The 17,812-nt window shown below is 44.8% G+C and overlaps 1 protein-coding gene across 6 annotated transcripts in view; it reads right to left on the minus strand.

Moving 5' to 3' along the window:
- Positions 1-17,812, minus strand: part of tsen54 (TSEN54 tRNA splicing endonuclease subunit) — a 38,467-nt gene that overhangs the window by 16,007 nt on the left and 4,648 nt on the right. Inside the window, exons 2-7 of one of the 6 annotated variants that reach the window (XM_038777052.1) lie at positions 16,149-16,313; positions 14,717-14,780; positions 13,207-13,290; positions 9,334-9,432; positions 4,248-4,300; positions 910-1,017 (exon numbers count right to left, since the gene is read on the minus strand). In XM_038777052.1, the coding sequence (XP_038632980.1) occupies positions 910-1,017; positions 4,248-4,300; positions 9,334-9,432; positions 13,207-13,290; positions 14,717-14,780; positions 16,149-16,313 (573 nt within the window). The remainder of the gene's footprint in view (positions 1-909; positions 1,018-4,247; positions 4,301-9,333; positions 9,433-13,206; positions 13,291-14,716; positions 14,781-16,148; positions 16,314-17,812) is intronic. The other 5 variants (XM_038777056.1, XM_038777053.1, XM_038777054.1 and 2 more) reach the window with 5 other exon arrangements.

Genomic DNA, 17,812 nt, shown 5'->3' on the forward strand with positions numbered 1-17,812 from the left:
TTGGCCCCTTGTTGGAGCAATCACAGTGGGGCCCAAGCTTTTTGACTAAGCCGAGAGACAGGGAGCGTTGGCAAGCTATATTCACCAATGAAGCTGGTCACACCCACACAGGTATATTCCAGCGAGGGTGGGGGCAACCTGACAGCAGCCAGGAGAATCGCTGCTCGATTTTTCTCACTCTAGCCCAATAGTGCAGAGACCAGTTATAACGCCTCCATCACAACAATTAGGGAAATATGCTGCATGCTTTCATGTTTTAACTGATTGTGCTCTCAGGCAAATGTGACTGACTGGAATTACTTCCATCTACCAATGACAATAAACAGTAGCACTTAATCAGGTGATCGGCATAATAATGATATTAGTCACCAGATCAGGAGAATGTACTAAATTTACTCAGCAAAGTAGTTTGGTGATTTTTTATTGCAGAAAGGTAGTGTGATGTTTTTCGGATGGAGGCAAGAATTAGCAGCCAAGAGGTCTTAAATGAAGAATTCACACAGCACCCCACATCGTAAAACAACCCTCTTGTGCCGTCATGTTCAAGATTCTTACTCCTACTCCGTTTCCTCTGTTTATAATGCAGTAAATGCCATTTTTGCGGTTTGGGATTAAGGGCACTTTTCTGGCACAGCAGCAAGTGATACTTTGCAGCCACGTTGCATCTGGCCTGAGAGCCTGATGTTGACACTGGGTTGAAACTGGAACAAATCTCAACCTGCCTGGCATCAACATCCTCTACCTCCAGCCCACAAATTTAACCAGGAGAAAAGGTCTATAATGATAATCCAGTTGACTTCTATTCGGGTTCTTGATAAACTATCCTCATTTGGTGACCCATTTTAAGTTCTTTCATTGCTGAAAAGCATGTTCATGACCCAACTTCCGAACCCTTGCCTCAATGTGTACCTGGCACCATGCTGGCTGTGACTCCGCTTCCTCTTGCGATGGTGCTTTTTTGTGTCACTGTGAGGAGAATCCAGGTGTAGCTTTCGCTCATAGGAACTGAAAATGGTACTGGAGAAAAATAACTTGCATTTATATAGCATCCTTCACAGCCTCAAAGCACTTTACAACCAACGAAGTACGTTTGAAGGTGTATCAATATTGTAATTTAGGAAATGTGGCAGCCATTTAAGAACAAAGAACAAAGAAAAATTACAGCACAGAAACAGGCCCTTCGGCCCTCCAAGCCTGTGCCGATCCAGATCCTCTATGTAAAACTGTCACCTATTTTCCCAGGATCTGTATCCCTCTGCTCCCTGTCCATTCATATATCTGTCTCGATACATCTTAAATGACATTATCGTGCCCGCCTCTACCACCTCCGCCGGAAATGCGTTCCAGGCACCCACCACCCTCTGCGTAAGGAATTTTCCATGCATATCTTCCCCTCTCACCTTGAACTCATGACCCCTAGTAATTGAGTCCCCCACTCTGGGAAAAAGCTTCTTGCTATCCACCCTGTCTATACCTCTCATGATTTTGTAGACCACAATGAGGTCCCCCCTCAACCACCATCTTTCTAATGAAAATATTCCTAATCTACTCAACCTCTCTTCATAGCCAGCGCAAAGGACAGGTCCAGGACCCAGAAACAACAAACAAGGTGATAATGATTAGATCATCTGTTTAGTGAAGTTGGTTGAGGGATAAATTTTGGTTCAGAACACTTGGGGAGATGTCCTCTGCGAATAGTGTTCCGGAATCTCACATGAGAAGGCATTTAAAATGCTATGTTTACAACAAAAATGACTCCTCTGACAGTGGAGCCTTCCCTCAGACTGCACTAGAAAGTCAGCATAAAATCTTTGCCCCAGAATCTGAATGAAATGAAATGAAAATCGCTTGTCACGAGTAGGCTTCAATGAAGTTACTGTGAAAAGCCCCGAGTCGCCACATTCCGGCACCTGTTCGGGGAGGCTGGTAGGGAATCTAGAGTGGGGTGAGTGCCTTGTCTAGGTCAAATGGAAGCTTTCATCTGCAGCCCAATCAGCAATGTGAGAGTGTTCTGCAGCAATCAAAGTGGTAAAACATGGCCCAGTTTCTGACCAGTATTCAGAAGTGAAAAATAGTATCAGTAAAATTGACCATGAAGCTATTGGATTGCGATGCAAAAATACATGGATTCATTAATGGCCTCTAGAAAAGGAAACAAAGCTCAGTCTGGTTGATACGTGACTTTAATCCCACGCAACTTGTGGTTGGCTTGTAACTGCCCTCTGAAATGGAATAAAGGGTGTGCAATAAATGCTGGTCTTGGGTTGGTCTCTTCTTTTACTCTGCTGACACCTTCAAGGTTTATCATGGTTAATGTCAACCGGTGGCCCTGACATCTATTATTATGAAATGCTTCAAGAGGTTAGTCATGAGCCAACTCCAACCTTCCAGATTGCCATGATCCACTGCAATTCACCTACAGCCACAACCGATCCATAGCAGATGTTATCTCCCTGGTCCTACACTCATCCCTGGAGCATCTTGACAACAAGGATACCCATGTCAGACTCCTGTTCATTGACAGTGTGGCAGCACGGTAGCATTGTGGATAGCACAATCGCTTCACAGCTCCAGGGTCCCAGGTTCGATTCCGGCTTGGGTCCCTGTCTGCGTGGAGTCTGCACATCCTCCCCGTCTGTGCGTGGGTTTCGTCCGGGTGCTCCGGTTTCCTCCCACAGTCCAAAGATGTGCAGGTTAGGTGGATTGGCCATGATCAATTGCCCTTAGTGTCCAAAATTGCCCTTAGTGTTGGGTGGGGTTACTGGGTTATGGGGATAGGGTAGAGGTGTTAACCTTGGGTAGCATGCTCTTTCCAGGAGCCGGTGCAGACTCGATGGGCCGAATGGCCTCCTTCTGCACTGTAAATTCTATGACTACAGCTCTGCCTAGCACCATAACCTCAGCCAAGTTCATAGCAAAAACTCCAAAACCTGGGACTCGGCTCCTCCCTCTGCAATTGGATACTTGACTTCCAGACCCACAGACCTCAATCTGGAAGGGTAAACAACGACACCTCTTCTACGATAGTCCTCAATACCGGGACCCCACAAGGCTGCAAACTTAGCCCCCTACTATACGCCCTATACACACGCAAAATTTGGCTCCAACTCCATCTACATGTTTGCTGATGGCACGACCATAGTGGGTCAGATCTCAAACAACGACAAATCAGACTACAGGAGGGAAATAGAGAACTTAGAGGCATGTTGCAATGACAACAATCTCTTCCTCAATGTCAGCAAAACTAAAAAGCTTGTCATCAACTTCAGGAAGCAAAGTATCGTCCAAGCCACTGTCTGTATCAATGGTGCCGAGGTGGAGATGTGGACAGCTTCAAATTCCTAGGAGTGAACATCACCAACAATCTGTCCCAGTCCACCCATGCGGACGCTACGACCAAGAAAGCACAACAGCGCCAATACTTCCTCAGAAAATTTAAGGAAATTCGACATTACCACAACAATCTTACCAATTTCTATAGATGTGCCATCCTATCTGGCTACATTACAGCTTGTAATTATGCCAACTGCTCAGCCCAAGATCGCAAGAAACTACAGAGAGCCATAAACAAAGCCCAGTCCATCACGCAAGCTTATCCATCGACTCTGTTTACACCTCCCGCTGCTTTAGGAAAGCGGGCAGCATAATTAAAGACCCCTCCCACCCAGGTTGTTCTCTCTTTGAACTTCTTCCAACAGGCACAAGATACAATAGTTTGAGAACTCGCACCAATAGATTCAAAAATAGCTTCTTCCCGCTGTTACCAGACTTCTGAATGACCCGCTTATGAACTCAAATAATTTTATGGTCTGTACTGATCTTTCTATGCATCTTCTCTACAGTTGTAGTATATACCGTATATTTCACCCATTATATTTATGTATTTTCATTCTATATCATGTATTCATATGTTCTATGCTTTCTTGTATGGCGTAATCTGCCTGGACTGTACGCAGAACAATACTTTTCACTGTACCTCAGTACACTTGACAATAAATCTAAATGCACGTGTCTGCTCATTTGAAATATAATTCTGCTCAGAATCATCCCTTGGTACCTAGCTAATAAGATGCAATAATCCGATATAAAAGAGAAGAAATTGATTAGTGCAGCCCCTGCTTACAACATAACTTTGATTAAAATTTCTGTGGTTACGCAGAAAGGTTCGGCAGAGAAGGGAGGTGAAAGAATGTGTGCGAGCACAGTTCACACACAGAGAAGGCACACTATCGGAGAAAGGCCTTTACCTGGGATCAAACCGCATTATAACATAACCCAGTCTTTTCAGGTGGCTGTAAACCTTCAGAAACAAGAAAAAAAACAGTTTCAGAGAATATCGCAAAACAGCACCATCAATTATTACAAAAGTAGAATAGTGTAGTTACTGGAAATCTGAAATATAAACAGAAAGCTGGAAATACTCAGCAGGTCTGGCAGCAGCTATAAAATGAAATGAAATGAAAATCGCTTATTGTCACGAGTAGGCTTCAATGAAGTTACTGTGAAAAGCCCCTAGTCGCCACATTCCGGCGCCTGTCCGGGGAGGCTGATACGGGAATCGAACCGTGCTGCAAGCCTGCTTGGGCTGCTTTAAAAGCCAGCGATTTAGCCCACTGAGCTAAATCAGCCCCTAAAGAAAATGAAGTTACTGTGAAAAGCCCCTAGTCGCCACATTCCGGCGCCTGTTCAGGGAGGCTGGTACAGGAATTGAACCGTGCTACTGGCCTGCCTTGGTCTGCTTTCAAAGCCAGTGATTTAGAAAGAGTTAATGTTTCAGACTGATGACCTACTTTTTCCAGTTCTAACAATGTTAACTCTGTTTCTCACTCTTCAGGTGCTACCTGGCCTCCAGTCAGTGAAGACGATTAAACATGAGGCAGAAAATCACCCACATCATAGCAGAGTAGTAGTAGACAAATATTCTAATGACTAATTTCTTGTGCAAAATCCAATGTGAATAGAAAATGTACAGCTCTTGGGTTTTTAACTCAAGTGTGTGCATCAACTGATATTACAACTTTAGAAATAAGTGAAACGATAGTCCCCTTAATCTCTGAAGACCTCTGCCCCTTTGAGAGAGGTAATTAGAGATTTAACCTGTTTTCACCACACCCAAGACGCGATTGAGAAGGCAGGACTTTCACGAATATCCTCAGCCGGTACAGGAATTGCACCTGTGTTGTTGGCGTGGCTCGACATCAAGAACCAGCCGTCCAGCTAACAGCGAACTGACCCTGCATTAGTAAGTAACGCAGTTTGGTCAACAGAACTAAAGGCCTCTTTTTCTCTGGAGAAGCAAGTCCATATCTTTATTGCCCATACCATGTTAATTAAAATCACACAGTGCTGTGGCTGATCCATGGGAGTGGGAGGATTTGTTTGGGTAAAGAGCTTGTAGTTAGCATTTGGCTTCTAACTTGCCAAAATTGTGTACTTATGGTCTTGGGTCTCCCTCTGCACCTATCCAATATTTTACAAATTATTTGCAGAGACACCAGGATCAATCATGGGGGACAGGAACCGATGCAGGAAGTTGGAAGGTAGTAAAACAGGGACAGAAACAAAAGGAAGTAAGGGGAAAAATGCAGGGCGGAGAAGACATAGTCAAAAATCAAAAAGGGCGACAGTACAAGGTACAGTGACTGAGGGGAGCTCAGTGAATAGGCCCAATAATACTAAAATGAATAAAACTGGAGATGTTAAGATTCAAAACAGAGATAAGAAAACCAACATAAGTGTACTTTACCTGAATGCTCGTAGTATTCGGAATAAAGTAAATGAGTTGATGGCACAAATCACCGTGAATGACTATGATTTAGTGGCCATTACTGAAACATGGTTAAAGGATGGTCACGACTGGGAGTTAAATATCCGAGGGTATCAAACTATTCGGAAGGACAGAGTGGATGGTAAGGGAGGTGGTGTTGCTCTGTTATTTAAGGATGACATCCGGGCAATAGTAAGGGATGACATCGGTGCTATGGAGGATAAGGTTGAATCCATTTGGGTGGAAATCAGGAATAATAAGGCAAAAAAGTCACTGATAGGAGTTGTCTATCGGACACCAAATAGTAACGTTATGGTGGGGCAGGCAATAAACAAAGAAATAACTGATGCATGTAGAAATGGTACAGCAGTTATCATGGGGGATTTTAATTTACATGTCGATTGGTTTAACCAGGTCGGTCAAGGCAACCTTGAGGAGGAGTTTAGAGAATGTATCCGCGATAGTTTCCTAGAACAGTATGTAATGGAACCTACGAGGGAACAAGCGGTCCTAGATCTTGTCCTGTGTAATGAGACAGGATTGATTCATGATCTCATAGTTAGGGATCCTCTCGGAAGGAGCGATCACAATATGGTGGAATTTAAAATACAGATGGAAGGTGAGAAAGTAAAATCAAATACTACTCTTTGGTGTTTAAACAAAGGAGATTACAATGGGATGAGAGAAGAACTAGCTAAGGTAGACTGGGAGCAAAGACTTTATGATGGAACAGTTGAGGAACAGTGGAGAACCTTCCAAGCGATTGTTCACAGTGCTCAGCAAAGGTTTATACCAACAAAAAGGAAGGACTTTAGAAAGAGGGAAAATCGACCGTGGATATCTAAGGAAATAAGGGAGAGTATCAAATTGAAGGAAAAAGCATATAAAGTGGCAAAGATTGGTGGGAGACTAGAGGACTGGGAAATCTTTAGGGGGCAACAGAAAGCTACTAAAAAAGCTATAAAGAAGAGTAAAATAGAGCATGAGAGTAAACTTGCTCAGAATATAACAGACAGTAAAAGTTTTTACAAATATATAAAACAAAAAAAAGAGTGGCTAAGGTAAATATTGGTCCTTCAGAGGATGAGAAGGAAGTTTTAATAATGGGAGATGAGGAAATGGCTGAGGAACTGAACAGGTCTTTTGGGTCGGTCTTCACAGTGGAAGACACAAATAACATATCAGCGACTGATAGAAATGAGGCTATGACAGGTGAGGACCTGGAGAGGATTGTTATCACTAAGGAGGTAGTGATGGGCAAGCTAATGGGGCTAAAGGTAGACAAGTCTCCTGGCCCTGATGGAATGCATCCCAGAGTGCTAAAAGAGAGGGCTAGGGAATTTGCAGATGCACTAATGATGATTTACCAAAATTCACTAGGCTCTGGGGTGGTCCCGGTGGATTGGAAATTAGCAAACGTGACGCCACTGTTTAAAAAAGGAGGTAGGCAGAAAGCAGGAAATTATAGGCCAGTGAGTTTAACTTCGATAATAGGGAAGATGCTGGAATCTATCATCAAGGAAGAAATAGCGAGGCATCTGGATAGAAATTGTCCCATTGGGCAGACGCAGCATGGGTTCATAAAGGGCAGGTCGTGCCTAACTAATTTAGTGGAATTTTTTGAGGACATTACCAGTGCAGTAGATAACGGGGAGCCAATGGATGTGGTATATCTGGATTTCCAGAAAGCCTTTGACAAGGTGCCACACAAAAAAGTTGCTGCATAAGATAAAGATGCATGGCATTAAGGGTAAAGTAGTAGCATGGATAGAGGATTGGTTAATTAATAGAAAGCAAAGTGTGGGGATTAATGGGTGTTTCTCTGGTTGGCAATCAGTAGCTAGTGGTGTCCCTCAGGGATCCGTGTTGGGCCCACAATTGTTCAGAATTTACATAGATGATTTGGAGTTGGGGACCAAGGGCAATGTGTCCAAGTTTGCAGATGACACTAAGATGAGTGGTAAAGCGAAAAGTGCAGAGGATACTGGAAGTCTGCAGAGGGATTTGGATAGGTTAAGTGAATGGGATAGGGTCTGGCAGATGGAATACAATGTTGACAAATGTGAGGTTAGCCATTTTGGTAGGAACAGCAGCAAAAGGGATTATTATTTAAACGATAAAATATTAAAGCATGCCGCTGTGCAGAGAGATCTGGGTGTGCTAGTGCATGAGTCACAGAAAGTTGGTTTACAGGTGCAACAGGTGATTAAGAAGGGAAATGGAATTTTGTCCTTCATTGCTAGAGGGATGGAGTTTAAGACTAGGGAGGTTATGTTGCAATTGTATAAGGTGTTAGTGAGGCCACACCTGGAGTATTGTGTTCAGTTTTGGTCTCCTTACTTGAGAAAGGACTGGCACTGGAGGGTGTGCAGAGGAGATTCACTAGGTTAATCCCAGAGCTGAAGGGGTTGGATTCTGAGGAGAGGTTGAATAGACTGGGACTGTACTCGTTGGAATTTAGAAGGATGAGGGGGGATCTTATAGAAACATTTAAAATTATGAAGGGAATAGATAGGATAGATGCAGGCAGGTTGTTTCCACTGGCGGGTGAAAGCAGAACTAGGGGACATAGCCTCAAAGTAAGGGGAAGTAGATTTAGGACTGAATTTAGGAGGAACTTCTTCACCCAAAGGGTTGTGAATCTATGGAATTCCTTGCCCAGTGAAGCAGTTGAGGCTCCTTCATTACATGTTTTTAAGGTAAAGATAGATAGTTTTTTGAAGAATAAAGGGATTAAGGGTTATGGTGTTCGGCACAGAAAGTGGAGCTGAGTCCACAAAAGATCAGCCATGATCTCATTGAATGGCGGAGCAGGCTCGAGGGGCCAGATGGCCTACTCCTGCTCCTAGTTCTTATGTTCTAATCCCAGGTCTGTGCTCAGATTTGTTGGTCTCAACCAAGACAGCAATTAGAATCTTAATAGTTTGCCTCCAAGGCAAAGAGTAAAGAATGTCCAATCTCTCCGTACTAATCACCATCAGTGTCTTCTATGCACAAGGACAAAATCAAATAGCTTTCCGACGCTTACAATTAACACAAAATGGCCATCTGGGTGAGGTTCTCCAGCATCGAGTGTCTTGCACCTAGCCAGGATAAACAGCAGCCTGCCTCATCATATAAGGCTCAAAAGTAGAAGAAAACCTTTATCATTTCATAAAACAAAGTGATTGGGCACAGCTCAGTCTAATGATGAGGGTGATCAGTGGGAGATGGTGAGTGGGAGGTGATGGTTTATTTATACAGGATATGTTCAAAATGCCAATGGCAACTCCGGAGTAACTGAAATGCTGCAATGCACTTTTTTGCCACCTGAGGAATGTGAATCAGCATTGCCTTGACGTCAATGGACAATGTGCAGGGGAGGAGCGGTATTTGCAAGAGTCCCAAGTAATGTCAGAAGCCCTGTGGATTCTCCCCTCACTCTTTTTTCATACTGACAGCTCATAGATTATTACATGTTCCAAAAAAGCAAAGAAGCAAAAAATCAATTATCTGGAGCCGCAGGTGATTTGAGCTTGGGGTTGTATCTGACATGTGGCTATTGAATATCAGGTCACTTCCTCTACCTGGTACTGTTCCAATGGAATGGTTCTGGCAGACAGTAAAATCTCGTACGATTCCTGAATGGACAGCGGCAGCTCTCTGTAAAATATCTGTATGGACCCCTGGAAAGCAGGTAAACTGCAGTTAAGTATTAATTCAAACAGGAGGCCTTATAGAGAGAGTAACTATATAAAGCAGGTAACGTCAGCATTAGTTTAGTGCAACAGCAGGATGATAAAACACTTCCTATGCACAAAGAGCAGATGGATCCAGAACCGCAATAATGGGGTGATTTTAATCCAGTGTGCACAGCTGGCAATTAAAAATGGTTTTGGTAGCTTACTGGCTGCCTTCCTGAGGGTTGGAATTTTACTATGTTCTTGTTGAGCAGGCAAGGGGGCAGGTATCAGAACGTAGCAGGGGTCTTAGGTTTTGATTATATTGTGGGAGTGTTACTGCAATTTTAACCTGAACTACATGAGTGAAGTAGTCATGGATTCCGTCAGATAAACCCAATGCAAACAGGAGTAGGATCACAATAGACAGAAAGAGTCGACTCAATTTAACCTTTGTTGGTTTCCTTGTGAGTCAGAATAAGGGGTATTAAGAAAGGCTCCATAATGAAGCATCGGGTTTCCCCATATTACCCTTTACCGACGACATCTCTAACATTTAGCAGACTGCAAGGTAGCATTTTGCAGATCCCCAATGACACTCTCCTGTCGGCTGAATTTTCTCCTACCTGCCAGCCAGCTGGCTCTGCACAGCAAATTTGGAAAGGAAACTAACGTGGGCCATGCAAGCGAAGCCTGAGAGTTAAAATTCCGCTGCAGTGGACATGGTGAATTCTCATCCATTCCTGCCTTGCACACGCACAACTCCCACTGGCAGTTCAAATCCAAACTCAAACATCTTCAGCGTTTCAATGCAACAGGCCCCTAACAGCAATTGGGAATAATTTCTTGAAAGGAACTTCTACAGAATCCCTCATTTACACTTCCTGAAAAAGAACAGCCTGAAAAATAACTGTGGAGTCATGCTGGGAAGAATTAATGGGATATACTTGGGCATTATCCAGGGTCCTGTTGCTGATTCATCGACTAGCCATAGGATGGGAATAGAAGGATAGGGACCCAGGAAATGTAGAAGATTTTAGTTTTGGACGAGCAGCATGGTCGGCACAAGCTTAGAGGGCCGAAGGGCCTGTTCTTGCGCTGTATTTTTTTTGTTCTTTGTTGTAGCCTAGGTCACTGATAACCCAACACTGCAACAGTCCAATACATAAGGGCATCGGTGTGTGGGGGGGGGGGGGGGGGCTGCGGGATAGGAATGAGAGTCATACGAAACGGAGTATGCACTCCATATTGGGCAAACAGACACTCCATTTCATGATAGTTTGGTTTGGAAATGATTAATTGTCGTCCACAAAACGCGTCAAACATTGAAACCAAATGGAAGAAAATGAGGAGAAGCTTCCAGACAATTGCTTCTCCTAATTAACAAATTCCACTCACTGATATATTTCTCCCGCTTTCAAATTTATTCACTTGTGGAAAGTTGGAGTCGTAGAATCCCGACAGTGCAGAAGGGGGCCATTTGGCCCATCGAGTCTGCACCTACCCTCCAAAGGAGTACCCTACCTAGGCCAACACCCCATCTCCAACACCCAGTAACCCCAAGCAAACCATTTGGACATTAAGGTGCAATTTAGCATGGCCAATCACACTAACCTGCACATCTTTGGACTGTGGGTTGGCTTTGTAAAACCTATTTGTTATTTCCGATTAAATCAGGGGTCCCTGGATAGTCATTCACTCACCCAGCTAATATTTGAACAGATCTAGAGGTGAAGTTCTCACCCAGAAAAACTGATTGTTCCAGGTGAACAAGGAGAGGATGGCAAGTCACAGGATAAAGCAGATAGATCAATGGTTACTCATCAGCTAACCAGGCCATTAGTAACAGAACAGGCAATGCCCATTTCAATGTGCTTCCTGTACACTGCTCCACTATATAAGCAAAATACCGTGGATGCTGCAATCTGAAACAAGAACAGAGGATGCTGGAGAAACCCAGCAGGTCTGCCAGCATCTGTCAGGAGAGAAGCAGAGTTAACTTTTTGCGTCTATGGGCTTTTCATCAGAACTGAGAGGAAGCGGAATGTAGAATCTACAACAAAAAGTAGCAACTTTAAGAACAAAAGCAGGTGGCTTATTGTGAGAGGTGGGAAGGGTGTGTTTTTCATTGAAGCAGTACACGTATGGAATATTAAATGTGGTCTCCTCTACATTAGGGAGACTAAACACAGACTGGGTGACCACTCTCCTTGGCTTGCTCCTCCAGTGAAGCTCGTTGGAGGAGCAGCATCTCATCTTCCAATTGAGCGCATTACAGCCGTCAGGACTCAACATTAAGTTTAACAACTTTAGAATTTGACCATTCTCCTCCATCTCAAACCTTGCTTTTTCCCCCCCAAAATATACCATACATGCATTGCCTCAATGAAAAACACCCCCTCCCACAAGCCATCTGTTGCTTGTTCTTAAAGTTGCTACTTTTTGTTTCATTTCTGCATTCTCCCTTCTTATAGTTCTGTTGAAGAGTCAAAGGACTTGAAACACTGTTTCTATCCTATTAGTTGCTGCCAGACCTGCTGCTTAGAACAGTACAGCACAGAACAGGCCCTTCGGCCCTCAATGTTGTGCCGAGCCATGATCACCCTACTCAAACCCACGTATCCACCCTATACCCGTAACCGAACAACCCCCCCCTTAACCTTACTTTTATTAGGACACTATGGGCAATTTAGCATGGCCAATCCACCTAACCCGCACATCTTTGGACTGTGGGAGGAAACCGGAGCACCCGGAGGAAACCCACGCACACACGGGGAGGACGTGCAGACTCCACACAGACAGTGACCCAGCCGGGAATCGAACCTGGGACCCTGGAGCTGTGAAGCATTTATGCTAACCACCATGCTACCCTGCTGCCCCCTATTCTGGTGTCCTCTGTTCCTGTCTCACTACAGAACAATGCACATCACCAGCTGAATAAGAAAGCTGGAGGGCAATGTATATGATCCGAGGAGAGGAAAGCGAAGGAACAACCAGCACATTACAGTCATTTTTTTTCCCCCTTCTCTTTCTCTCCCAAAAAGGTGCTAGCTTTTACTGAGATGTTTTAGGCACTGCCAGTACCTCCCAGAAGAAGGCCACTCGGCACCAAAGAGTCCACACAGCAAGCGGTGGCAGGATATTCTAAACTGTGAAGCTCACTGCAAGAGCCTGATGTTATTTGACAGACACATTCTCTTGCCGTCACAGCTCCACGGGACAACATTCAGCGAACAAAGATATCCCTCCATCACCTACACCAATTAATAATAAGAACAATCTTTATTATTGTCACAAGTAGGCTTACATTAACACTGCAATGAAGTTACTGTGAAAATCCCCTCATCGCCACATTCCGGTACTTGTTCGGGTACAGAGGGAGAATTCAGAATGTCCAATTCACAAAACAAGCACAACTTTCGGGACTTGCGGGAGGAACCCAGAGGAAAGCCATGCAGACACAGGGAGAACATGCAGACTCTGCACAGTGACCCAAGCCGGGAATCGAACCCGGGTTCCTGGCGCTGTGAAGCCACAGTGCTAACCACTGTGCTACCATGTCACCCATCATTCTTACAACTGTATGCCCCCCACCCCACACATCCCTCAGCCAAATACTCGCCCTCTCAAACAGACTGAGTAAACTAAACTTAGTAAAGTTCAGTAACTGGCTAGTGTTCTGCAATAGGGATTGCGTAAATATCTCCCAAGTGTGCATTTAAAATTCCTCAGCACAGCAGCTCTTTTAGCACGGCAGGTTTCACAGTTTTGCATACTCACACACTCAAGGAGGTATAGTGCTTCCTCGGGGTACAGCAGTTGTTTCCCATTTTCCACGTGTCCCATGGTGTGCCAAAATTTCCCCTGTGTGAAATCAAGAAATGAGTTAGACAAGGAAAATGCACTATAAACAAATCATGTTGCAGTTACAGTAAACACCAACGGTAAAATCATTACATTGAACTTCAGTAACTGAACATTAAAAATAAATTTATCTAGTGCCTTTAACAACGTCAGGATGTCAAAAAGCGCTTTAGACCCAATGAAGTGCAGTCACTGTAGTAACACAGGAAACACGCCAGCCAATTAGCACCGAACAGGCTCCCACAAACAGCAAATGGTCAGATAATCGGGTTCAGAAGACAAAAGCAAAATACTGCAAATGCTGGGAAACCAGAAGTAGAAACTGAAAATGCTGGAAATACTCAGCAGGTCAGGCAGAATCTGTGGAGAGAGAAACAGAGTTAACGTTTCAGGTCAATGACTTTTCTGACGAACTGATGAAAAGTCATCAACCTGAAACATTGGCCGGAATTCTCCAGTCTCGCCACAGCTCAAACCCTCCCGTGGGTTTCCCCGCAGCGTAGGGTGGCTTCAATGGGAATTCCCATTGACAGCGACAGGAGCTGAGAATCCCGTCACCAGCGAATGATGCGCCACCGGGAAACAGGGAAAATCCAGCCTATTAACTCTTTCTCTCTTCGCAGATGCTGCCTGGTATGCTGAATATTTCCAGCATTTTTTGCTTTTATATCTATGTTAGTGGTGTTGGCTGGGGTATACATATTGTCGGCTGGGAGATAAATATTGTCCAGGACACAAGGGAGAGCCTCTTGCTCCGATTTAAATATTGTTGTGGGATCTTTTATGTCTACCTGAGATGGCAGATATGGCCTTAGTTTAACTTCTCGTCTGAAAAATGGTAGCTCTAGTAATGCAACACTCCACAGAGTGTCAGCTTTGATTAAGTGTTCAAGCCTCTGGAATGGAACTTGAATCTATGTCCTTCTGACTCAGAGCTCAGACGCTGAGCCACATTTCACATGCCCAGCAAATTAGAACGATGCCCGGTGAGATTTGGTAAAATGTGACTTTTCAGCCAAGTCTCCAAGTTGAATAAAATACCGGCAGACTGTGGAGACTACAGATTCAGGAAAGTCAGCATCAGGTCGTTGGTGAGCTGTGACAAACTGGTTTCCACCACAATTGCTAAATTCTGATTGCGGCAGAAAGAGAGACAGCTGTATGCTATTCTATAACAAATGCTATCCTACCTTCCTTTGCACGCTACTTTTAACCTAGTTCTCGTTATCGTCTTTGGTAAATGGTATTCTATAAAATCGCACATAAACAGGCTGTTGCAAGTGTGATTCCAGTCCTCAAGAATTTCTGACAGTAAGTGAATTAACAGATGAAATCTGTGATTTGTATTAAGGCAGACGTGTCTCTGAGATTAAGGGTCCAACCAAGAGCAATCTGCTTTAGGAATTGCAACAAATGGTAAACTCACTGCGTTGGATTTCAGCTCTACAATGCTCTCCTGAGGTTTCCACTCTGCTTTTACAAGACTTCCTCTAGGTGAAGAGAAAATCTTTATGAAACTACTTCCCACAAAGCGAAACATAACAACATAGTCCACAAAAATATGCTGGCTCAGGAAATTGAGAGCACATTATCCTTACCGTCCCCTGCATTTATAAAACCCCATAATCCAAGTATCAGATTGTACAAACCCTCGATATCACCAGATTCATTTACCAGTGCTGAGTCCAGGGAAAGTGTGCCAATCAATATCATTCCCCTAAAATTGCAGTGAATCAGCATCTGATCGGTGTTATTTCTGTTATGAGATTACTTATATGGAGTTTCACACTGTACCTAACCTACTAACCCAACATCCAGGCTTTGGAGAAAGGATTAAATGAATAAGACAAGGTGGTAATTAATCCATACAATACCTACAGAGCAGAAGATCATTCAGCCCATCAACCCTCGGAAAGAACACCCTACCTAGGCCCACTCCCCCTCGCATTGATCATGGGCAATCCACATAATAATAAAGATTATTATTAGGTAGATTGGCCCATAATCAATTTGCAGGGTTACGGGGATACGGCAGGGGAGGTGGCCTAGGTGTTCTTTCCAAGGGTTGACGGGATGAGGGTGGCACGGTAGCACAGTGGTTAGCATTGTTGTTTCACAGTGCCAGGGACCTGGGATCAATTTCTGGCTTTGATCACTGTCTGTGCGGAGTCTGCACGTTCTCTCCATGTCTGCATGGGTTTCCTCCGGGTGCTCCGGTTTCCTCCCACAAGATGTGCTGTTAGGTGAAGTGGACATTCTGAATTCTCCCTCTGTGTACCAGAACAGGCATCAGAGTGTGGCGAATAGGGGATTTTCACAGTAACTTCACTGCAGTGTTAATGTAAGCCTACCTGAACGGGGAGGGTGTTTTGATGGAACAATGCAAAGGGAATTTCACTCTGTATCTAACTTGTGCTGTACCTGGCCTGGGAGTGTTTGATGGGATAGCGTAGAGGAATAGCTTTAATCTGTAATTAAATGCCTATAAAAATGTTAAGTTTAGATTCTAAGTGGGCATTAGATGCATTACTTAGTGGTTTATTAACAGGTTGAAAGAAAATGTTTCTGTAGAAGCAGGGTATAAAACAACCGAGATTAGTACACCTTGCAATGGACCAGAGACGGAGGGAACAGTCTGATCGGTGTATTCTCAATGTCAATTCGAGGAGACTGTACTGTGCTCCCACATAAGAGAATCTTCTCGCACTGGCCGTTTCCCACCTCGTTTCAGCAATGCAATGTGTTTGAGGTACTGCTATTGTAGGGGTGGGATGTGTGTTGCAGACTACTGATTTCCGCAGCTGCCTCACGGGAATTCTGAATCCCAACATTTCTGATTAATAAGCAACAGTTCTTACAGTCGTTCAACCCTTTCTTCAGATAGGAGCTGCCACTGTTCCTCTCGACACACCCGCAGCCTCTCCGTCTGCTCTTCAGAGTGATCGGGGATGAAGTCTTTCTGGCCATGGGTCCGTTGGGGTATTTTGTGATCCCGCGATCGTGCTGCAAACAGTTCCTCAGAGCTGCAACAGGAGCATAAGATAAAGTCTACAGACTTGGTGTCCGGCTTGTTGAATCTTTCGACATGGCATATTAAGTCTGCACGTCTGTCACATCTGCCAACTAGGAAGGATCTAAAAGATTCCATGGCATTATTTCGAAGAGCAGCAGGGGAGTTTGCCCCGGTGTTCTGGACAACTTGCCCAGTCCCTCAACCAATAACACAAAAACAGATTATCTGATCTGTATCACATGGGAGCTAGCTGTGTGCAACTTTGCTGCCGTGTTTCCTACATCACAGCAACAACTGCGCTTCAGAATTACTTAATTTAAGCTATTTGAGATGTTGCTGCAAAAAGCACAATATAAATGAAAGACTTTTGATGCGGCGATTCCTGGACGGGCTGGATTTCCCCAAGGTGGAGGAGGACCTGGGAAAGGACCTGGGCAGCACGGTAGCACAGCAGTTAGCACAGGCTTCACAGCTCCAGGGTCCCTGGTTCAATTCCCGGCTTGGGTCACTGTCTATGCGGAGTCTGCACATTCTCCCAGTGTTTGTGTGGGTTTCCTCCGGGTGCTCCGGTTTCCTCCCACAGTCCAAAAATGAGGTTAGCTGGATTGGCTATTCTAAATTACCCTTAGTGTCCAAACAAGGTTGTGGAGGTTACGGGAATCGGCGGGAGGTATGGGCTTAGGTAGGTCCTCTTTCCAAGGGCCGGTGCAGACTAGATGAGACGAATAGCCTCCTTCTGCGCTGTAAATTCTATGATTCTATGAAAAGGGTTGGGAGCACCCATTGCACTGCTGGAGGTGATTAAGGGTATGGGGGCGATGCAGGCAGGGAAGGCCCCTGGCCCAGATGGTTTTCCAGTAGGAAAAAGGTTTTTGGGAGACCTGGGCCCCCTGCTGGCAAGGGCTGGTAACAGGCGAGGGAGAAGGGGGGACAACTCCTCCTCCTCCTCCTCCTCCTCCTCCTCCTCCTCCTCCTCCTCCTCCTCCTCCTCCGCCTCCGCCCCCCCCCCCCCCCCACCCCAAACGTTATCGCAGGCCTCAATAACTTTAATCTTGAAGGACAAGGAACCGGAGCATTGAGGGTCCTACCGACTGAAATCACTGGCAAATGTAGACGGCAAGTTGTCGGCTAAGGTCTTGGCCTCGCGGATAGAGGACTGTGTGCCGGAGGTGATGGGGAAGACCAGACGGGGTTTGTAAAGGGGAGGCATCTGTTGTCTCATGTTAGGCATCTATTGAACATTATAGTGATGCCCTCGGAGGGAGGGAATGTGAACAGGGGGATCACTATGGGCGCAGAGAACACTTTTTGATCTGGTAGAATGGGAATATTTGTGGGAGGTACTGAGGCAGTTTGGGTTCCGGCAGGGGTTTGCTGATTGGGTCCAGTTGTTAAATCAGGCAACGGCAGCACATGCAAGGACCAACCGGGTGGGAAAAGGCAGTGATGCCCATTCTCCCCATCACTCTTTACCTTGGCGATAGAGTCACTGGCAATGGCACTCAGAAT

This window comes from Scyliorhinus canicula, chromosome 18 (assembly GCF_902713615.1).
Source record: "Scyliorhinus canicula chromosome 18, sScyCan1.1, whole genome shotgun sequence".
Lineage (NCBI taxonomy): Eukaryota > Metazoa > Chordata > Chondrichthyes > Carcharhiniformes > Scyliorhinidae > Scyliorhinus > Scyliorhinus canicula.